The sequence below is a fragment of the Sus scrofa genome, chromosome 7, assembly GCF_054392235.1.
Source record: "Sus scrofa isolate SSC_HxYL_T2T_F1_AM1 chromosome 7, Sscrofa_HxYL_maternal_Yorkshire_Landrace_v2.0, whole genome shotgun sequence".
Taxonomy (NCBI): domain Eukaryota; kingdom Metazoa; phylum Chordata; class Mammalia; order Artiodactyla; family Suidae; genus Sus; species Sus scrofa.
The window spans coordinates 87,844,008-87,852,935 of record NC_139389.1 but is presented as its reverse complement, the minus strand read 5'-3'; the positions used below and the strand labels follow the sequence as shown (position 1 = coordinate 87,852,935).

Below are 8,928 nucleotides of genomic sequence, written 5' to 3'. Positions count from 1 at the left end.
TTTGACATATTAAGGGAACAGGAAATAGCTAGGACAGAAAATGAGGTTCAGATAAGAACTTTGAAGAGTCTTAAATATCACTCAGGGCAGTGTGGAATATATTCTGTACTTAATAGGGAGCTACTGGAATGTTGAAATAGAGACTATGAAGAGAACTGAGTTTCACAAGGTCATAGTAGTAGCATTGTGAAGTGATTATTGCTATTTTAATAATCTAGATAAGAAATGATGAAAGTCTGATCTGAGGCCATAGAGAGTGATGGAGAAGAGGTTATATTTAAATTATCAGGAAGCATTGTGAAGATTTGGTAACAGAGTGTGCCTGATTAATGGCAGCATTCATATAGCGGTGAGTTCCAAAATACTGTCTGTAGATTTTCTGCATTAGAATCAAAAGAGGTAGGATTTGTGGAATGTCAGACTGTGAAATCTGGTGGATTATCTCCCCAACAAAACAAACTTTTTTTTTTTTCTTTTTGCCATTTCTTGGGCTGCTCTGGCGGCATATGGAGGTTCCCAGGCTAGGGGTCAAATTGGAGCTGTAGCCACTGGCCTACGCCAGAGCCACAGCAACACAGGATCCAAGCTGCGTCTGCAACCCACATCACGGCTCACGGCAACGCCATATCATTAACCCACTGAGCAAGGTCAGGGATCGAACCTGCAACCTCATGGTTCTTAGTCGGATTCGTTAACCACTGTGCCATGACGGGAACTCCTAAAACAAACGTTTGTGTAGAGAAACTTGTGAAGAACAACAGAGTTCCTGGTGTGTCTCAGTGGATTAAGAACCTACTAGTATCCATGAGGATGCAGGTTTGATCCCTGAATTTGTTCAGTCGGTTAAATAATCTGGAATTTCTGTGGCTATGGTGTAGACTGGCAGCTGCAGCTTAAATGGACCCCTAACCTGGGAATTTCCATATGCTGCAGGTGTGGCCCTAAAAAAACAAAAACAAACAAAAAAAACACAACAACAAAGAAAGAAAAGCTAGTAAATCTTAAGAACACTGAGTCTGGCATCTAAGCCACACCACGGCTTCTCGTTACCCTTCCCTCCCAGCTCTATATTGTGGAAGCCCTTCCCTACTCTACTTTGTGTCTTCTGCTCCAGAAAGGTATAGTCAAAAAGACAGAGACTCACTTTCCTTAGAGCTTCCAGTTGATGGTTGTGGTTTCAGATTTCACCCTGGGAGGCTAAGGCCATAAATGTTGAAAAAGCTCTATTCTATGTAGGAATCATGGAAAGGATATTTCCCCACCCAACACCTACTTGTAGGACAGAGATTCCACTTATATGAGGTGTTTAAGGCAGTTAAACTCGTGAAAACAGAAAGTTGAATGGTGGTTGGCAGGGGCTGGATAGAGGAGTAAACAGGGAGTTGATATTTAATGGGTATACCATTTCAATTATGCAAAGATAATCAGTTCTAGAGAATTTCTATAAAACCTTTTCCCTATAGTTAGCAATATTCTAGTGTGCACTTACAATTTTGTCAAGAGGATGGTTCTCATATTGAGTGATCTTACCACAATAATAATCACTTAATAGTTCTTCTCCAGTCATGGCAGGCTGAGAATACTAGGGCCCTCCTCAGCAGCTCTATCCTCTGCTTACTTGTTAAGTGGACATTCATGCCAGAAGGAGCAGGCTGAGATCTGCCAGGCTCTCTCCTACCCCAAGTGCCCACTCATTAGAGCAGGGAGGTCATTCTGAGAGAAGCGAGCTTTTGTCCCTTCCCCCAGCTCCTCCAGGAAGGGACAGAAATGACAAATGGGTTCTACCCAGAAGACTAGGTGTACTGTAAGGATAAAGAACTCCACAGCTCCTCTTGAAGGGCCTGCCTTTGTTCAGAATATAGCTTGGAGTGTTCCATGTATAAAGACAATGTCAAAACAATGGGGCTTGGTGTTCCCTTTATGGTGCAGCAGAAACGAATCTGACTAGTATCCATGAGGATACAGGTTCAATCCCTGGCCTCGCTCAGTGGGTCATGGATCCAGCATTGCCATGAACTGGTGTGTAGTCGCAGATGCTGCTTGGATCCCACATTGCTGTGGCTGTGGTGTAGGCTGACAGTTGTTGCTCCAGTTTGACCTCTGGCCTGGGAATTTCCATGTGCTGCCAGCACAGCCCTAAAAAGCAAAAACAAACAAACAAACAAACAAAAAACCCTAATGTGGCTCTTGTGGAGAGCAATTAAGAGGACAGTCATAATATGATGATACTACTATCAACAAACCAAATTGCAAAGCAAACAGCAATTTAAGATAGAGAAACAAAGCAAGAGACAAACAAGAAAAACTCTACTGAGATCACAGCCAACCTTGGGGATAAGGGAAGCTAAGAGCATGCCATGGCTGCACTCATGTATGAGAAATCAGACAAAGGCAAGAGCAGAAAGACAAGATTCTCTAAGCTACCCATATACCCATTAACAAAAGGTGGAAGCTTCATTGTCACAAGAAGCTTACATATAACTTCTAATACTCTGAAAAATAAGCAAGGAAAACTCCTAGGAAGCAAAACTTAAAAATAAAACTGCAGAAATTCCTGATAGTCTAGAAGAGAGTGTGAAAGCCCTATTTCGTGCATATCTTAGGAATGACTGGAGAGGGAGCATCCAGCTACTAGTTTCTGACTAAACTTGGAGCAGAGGTGTAAACTCTTTAAACTTGGTTAGTAGCCTCCACCCCAACCCTCCCACACACATGCACATCTAGTAGTAAAAGATAAAATTATAACTGTCCAAGAAGACTTAGGCAAAATCATTGACCAATAAGTGGCTTATGATATCTCAGAGGTAGCCGGACTGGAAGATTAAAATCAAGGGGGAAAAAAATATAAACAGGTATATAAGAGGCTACACACTGCAGAGGAAATAAACTTCACAGGCTTAGCTCAGTCAAGACACTAAACAAGCAAACAATCACAGGAACATTGATACTGAAAGGGCAGAGTCAGTAGCCAATGTTGCTACAATATATTAACAAAAATGTTTGTTAAACAAAAATAAAAAATGAAACAAATATATAAAAAAGAGTGTCTTATACTGAAGTATAAGGGCAATAGAACCTGCTTTTGTGAAGACCCAGATTTGCACTAAGCAGAAAAAGACTTCAAAGCAGCTATATGGAAAAGAAGCTGAAAAAGAGTGGATATGTGTATATGCATCAATGAATCACTTTGTTATGTGGTAGAAATTATCATAACATTGTAAATCAACTATACTTCAATAAAACTTTAAAAATGAAAAAAATATACTCTCAGAACTAACAGAAACCATGTTTAAAGAATAGAGAAAAGTATAACAATGTCTCATCAAATAGAGAAGATCAACAAAGATATGGAAATTATTTTTTTAAAGAACCAAATGGAAATTCTGGATTCAAAACTGCAATAACAGGAATGAAATAATTGCTAGAGGGGCTCACCAGTAGATTTAAGCTGATACAAGAAAGTATCAATGAAGCTGAGTATTATACCTATAGGTGTTACACAGTCTCAAGAACAGATAGGAAAAAAAGAGAATAAGGAAACATGAACACAGCCTCAGAGAAATGTGGACCATCACAGACCATGTATATGTAATGGGTAATAAATTTTGGTTTCTAGTTTGGACCATCAATCTGATAGTGTCATTTTTTTAACAAGATCATAATATTTTTCCAGCTTTATTAAGATCTAATGGACATAAAATTTGTATATTTAATGTGTACAACATGTTGATTTGATGGCTTATTGCACAGTGATTACCACCAGAGTTAGCTAACATATTCTTCATGTCACAAGATTGCTATTTTTTGGTAGTGAGAAAATTATAGATCTACTCTCTTAGCAACTTTCAGGTATATAATATGGTATCCTTAACTAAATTCACCAGGCTGTACTGTACCCTTGATCCCCAGAACTTTTTGATCTTACAACCAGAAGTTTGTAATCTTTGATCAAAAGATGTGTCATATAATGTGTGTGTGTATTATTAAATACTACTCAGCCATAAAAAAAAGAATAAAATATTCCATTTATAACAACATGATTGGACCTGGAGGGTATTAGGGTCTTATTCTTAGTGAGTAAGTCAGACAGAGAAACTCAGATACTACATGTTTTCACTTAGACGCAGAATATGAAAAAGTAAAATAAATTAAAATAACAAAATAGAAACAGACTCACAAGTTTAGAGAACGAACTAGTGGTGATCAGAAGGATGTAGGGTGGAGAGAAGGGCAAGATAGGGGATTATACAAACTACTAGGTATAAATAAATAAGTTTCAAGGGTGTAATATTCACCCCAGGGTATATAGTCAATATTTTATGACAGTGATCTTGTTAATTCAATAGGGAGTGCGGGAAAAATAACAAGTTTAGAAAGATAGGTGATTATTTAGTTTTTACATCTTGGATTTGAGATGCCTTTCAGATACCTAGAGAAGGTACAGTAAGAAGTCTAAAATAAAACTTTGCAGCTCAAATATGAGGAGCCGAAAGGAGAAAACAATGTTTCCAAGTTTACTAAGTGTAGACAGCAACTAGCTGTCCAAAGACTAGATAAGCAAAGAAGTGACTTTACCCAAAACCCATAAATGCTTCTGGGACAGTGCTATTGTTGCTGCTGTTGGAACCTCTATCCTACTGCTGGGTAAGAATTTAAGAGTGGGCTCCTGCAAATATTTCTGGACTCTGCAGTTGCTTGATATTGCTGCTGTCAGAACACAAAGCAGAGACACATAGGCTTCCCCCTTTTTCTTGTCTTTTTCAATATCATATTAATGTCTTCCACTGATAGACCCAGGTAGAGATAAGTTTGCAAGAGAATTTACCAAATGTTATTTTCAGGCTTGCAGTTCTCTACTATAGAGAGGAAACTATAGAAGAGCTCATGTGGGGCTGAAAGTCAACAAACATTCAAACCATCCTTTTGTTTGGTGGCTCAGCACCTATTACATAGCATTTGACCTTTATTTAAACTTCCACAGAATGACAATTGTTTCAGCCTAAAGATTCATTTATCCTGCATACATAAATGGAAATGGAAATGTAAAAATTCCCATAGGTTATCCCTCTCAGTGTGGTACTGGTATTTTTTCTAATTTAGTCATAATCCCACATGAATATTCTACAACCCAGAGACTAAATAGTAAATTAACATCTTGATAAAGAAAAAAAATTAATTTGAAATTTGTTAACAAATACTAGGCATACACGATTACCATAAACACTTTATGAAAAAGACATTCTTCATTTCTATAATCATTATTCTACTAATAGCAAACTATTGGAATATTTATTTATGGCTGCCTTCTTTTACTTTCAATTACATTCTTCTTTTGTCTTCATCCAAGACCTCTGATGACGGTGATTTTTACTTGGTGGAGTAAATCAAATTTTAATTTTTACTAGGCTATGTAAATTTTTACACTTTTACAACTTGATATGCAAATACTGTGAGGCATCATAGAGAATCACTTGGACTTCAGACATGATCGTTCCAACCCTGTTGTGTAACAGCAGTCCTAGTACACCTTGATGCCTGGGATCAATCTCCTTAGCTGCTCATAAGCGCTTTTCTATTGAATCAGGGGCACAAGGAGATTGAAATGGCTGGTGAAATTTTACTTTCAGATCAATGGAAAATTGATTTATTCTTTTGTTGGAAAGATTTATTTCATGAGGTCTATGACATGTAAAGGAAGGGACAGGAAACAACAATTATGAATGCTAATAAAATTTAGATTCAACATATTTTTAATTAGACATCGGATCTAAGTCTAGTATTTACATTTCTGTGACAAGTTTGTTAAATTTTATAATGCTCAGTTTTCAGTGGATAATATATAAATAATATTCTCCATTTTCATTGTTGTGAAATTAAGAGAAAATGCATGTGAAGTGCCTCAGAGGTGGTTAGAACTCAATAAGCAGTATCTTATAATCTAATTGAGTTTCTAGAAAAACTTAAAATTACAACATAAATGAATGATGATGTATTGGAATGGTCTGCACTTAGATGCACAATTAGGAATGTTTTATTGTATATAGGCTTGTGTAGAGAAAGACTATTATTTCCCAAAATGTGACTTATGTCTGGTATAAAATCTTATACCTGTGTCTTTGGATGATTACAAAAATGGCAACAATGATGATGCCTTTGATGATAGCAATATTTTAGTTAAAAGGTTGATCTGCAACTCACATGCCTGGTCTTTATTTTTATTATTGCTTTCTTCATATCTTTATTCCTAAATGAGTAGATGATTGGATTTAAAAGAGGAGTAAAAATTGTATAAAACACAGAAAGGATCTTATCTATAGAGACACGGCTGAATGGCCATATGTAGATAAAGATGCAAGGTCCAAAAAATAGTACCACCACAGTAATATGAGCTGAAAGAGTAGACATCGCTTTGGAATACCCACTGGAGGAATGATGCCAGACAGTAATCAGGATGATGCTATAGGAGATGAACAGAAAGATGAAACAGAACAAAGAGAGTAGTCCACTGAATGTAGTGACTAATAGTTCCAAAGTGTAAGTGTCAGTGCAGGCCAGTTTGATCACCTGAGGCAGATCACAAAAAAAACTATCCACAACATTGGGGCCGCAGAACGGTAAAGTCACTGTGAAAACCATTTGGCTAATAGTGTGCACAAAACCAGTGGTCCAGGAGAAGAGTGCAAGTCTGAGGCAAACACGATGGCTCATAATATTTTTGTAATTGAGGGGTTTGCATATGGCAGTTAATCTATCAATTGCCATGGCTACGAGTAACATCATCTCACTTCCACCAAAGAAGTGAAGGAAAAACATCTGGGCCATGCAGCCTTCATAGGAAATGGCCTTATTTTCACTCATTAAGTCACTGATCATTTTAGGAGTTGCAAAGGAGGCAAGAGCCATGTCAATGAAGGAGAGGTTGGCCAGTAGGAAGTACATGGGAGAATTTAAATGAGGGTCCAGTTTCACTACCAAGATAATAATGAGGTTACCTAATAAAATGGCTATGTAGATAATAGAAAAGAATGAGAAAAAGAAAATCTGTAACTCATGAAGCTCCGTGAGTCCCAGCAAAATAAACTCAGACACTATGGAGTGATTTTCCTTTTCCATTTGTTTGGCTGTTGATATATGCTACCTAAAACAAAATCAAAATAGATTAAAGTCTGTTATTTAAAGTTGAGCGATAAAATACACATTCATTTAACTTTGCTTTCTAAAATCCACTGAAATGTGCGAAATAATCAAAAATTTTAAACAACACGGAATCCAAATTTTTTGTAGAATGACAGACATGATTTTCTTAGAAGAGATCATGAGGAATACCTGTCATAAACCAAGGTGTTTGAAGAAGATTGAAGCTGTCAATATGTAACTCATATCTGGACTCATCTTAAGAAAAGTGATTATCTCAGTTGGTGATAGAGTAAGGGATTTCCTTGCCACCTTTTTAGAATTTGAGAAATAGATTTATTGGTTCTCCATAGGCAAAAAAGGGGACCTTTCCACCTTGAAATCTATTTCTCCCTGCATAATAATAGTAAGGATCATGTAAATGAAAGCATGTCACATCATTTTCTAATTAGAAGCAGAACCAAGAAAAAGGAAATTGAGTAGATGGAATATAGGGCAATGACAATCTAGGAGCCAGTTCTGAAATTACTACTGAAAGTCCGAGGAACAGAGACAAGGAACATTATGAGTCTTTGAGACACATATCTATGGCTGGCCAAATTGAGAAGACTTTTCAACTTATTTTTTTCCTGATGTGGAAGAAGGATCCAACAATTTGAGTCTTCTCCCATGGGCTCTGATTTCTTCTGGACCTATGGATTTAGTAGATTGGGAGGCACATGCTCAGAGACAGCCTAAGTGGATGCTTGCTGCTGGCTTACAGGTCCTGAATAAACAAACGGGGATCTACAGGGAACATTCCATGTTGTTCTAGATGTGTAAAGCAGACTTCTGTAGACTGCATTTACAAATGAAAAATGCTAGCCAGAAATTTTGAAACAAGATAACAAAGAAGATGTAGCTGATACTTAAAAAGAGATAGTAACACAATACATTGTTTTCCAAGTGAGACCAAAAAAAAAAAAGGAGAAAATACAAAAGACTTTATATCTGACTGAAGACTTAATGAAAATAAATGTAATGTAGTTTAAAAATATTTTGGGAGTTCCCGTTGTGGCGCAGTGGTTAACGAATCCGACTAGGAACCATGAGGTTGCGGGTTCAGTCCCTGCCCTTGCTCAGTGGGTTAACGATCCGGCGTTGCCTTGAGCTGTGGTGTAGGTTGCAGACGCGGCTCGGATCCCGCGTTGCTGTGGCTCTGGCGTAGGCCGGTGGCTACAGCTCCGATTGGACCTCTAGCCTGAGAACCTCCATATGCCTCGGGAGCGGCCCAAGAAATAGCAACAACAACAACAACAACAAAACACAAAAGACAAAAAGACAAAAAAAAAAAAAAATATTTTGAAATGTTTTAAGAATTCAGAGAAGTACAAAAATAATAAAGGTCTTCACATTTCTGTGATAAGTACTTGTATTCTTATCATTTTGCTTCATAATATTTAAAGAAAATAAAATTCCTGGTAGAAGTAAAGTTTACTTATCATATTGTTAATTTGTATGTGACTTTTAAAAATAAGTGATATCCACTTATAACTGGAATCTAATATCCAGCACAAATGAACATCTCCTCAGAAAAGAAAATCATGGACTTGGAGAAGAGACTTGTGGTTGCCTGATGGGAGGGGGAGGGAGTGGGAGGGATCGGGAGCTTGGGCTTATCAGACACAACCTAGAATAGATTTACAAGGAGATCCTGCTGAATAGCATTGAGAACTATGTCTAGATACTCATGTCGCAACAGAAGAAAGGGTGGGGGAGAAACTGTAACTGCAATGTATACATCTAAGGATAACC

At 37.4% G+C, this 8,928-nt stretch overlaps 1 protein-coding gene across 1 annotated transcript; it reads right to left on the bottom strand.

The window, feature by feature from the left end:
* Positions 1–6,174: 6,174 nt before the first annotated feature.
* LOC100519667 (olfactory receptor 4K13-like) lies at positions 6,175–7,113 on the bottom strand. The gene has a single exon (XM_003128778.2). It carries the CDS (start codon positions 7,111–7,113, stop codon positions 6,175–6,177), a length of 939 nt encoding a protein of 312 aa, XP_003128826.2.
* Between the last annotated feature and the right edge of the window lie 1,815 nt (positions 7,114–8,928).

Coding starts and splice junctions, on each gene's coding strand:
- LOC100519667 (XM_003128778.2), bottom strand. CDS start 7,113: ATGGAAAAGGAAAATCACTCCATAGTGTCTGAGTTTATTTTGCTGGGA.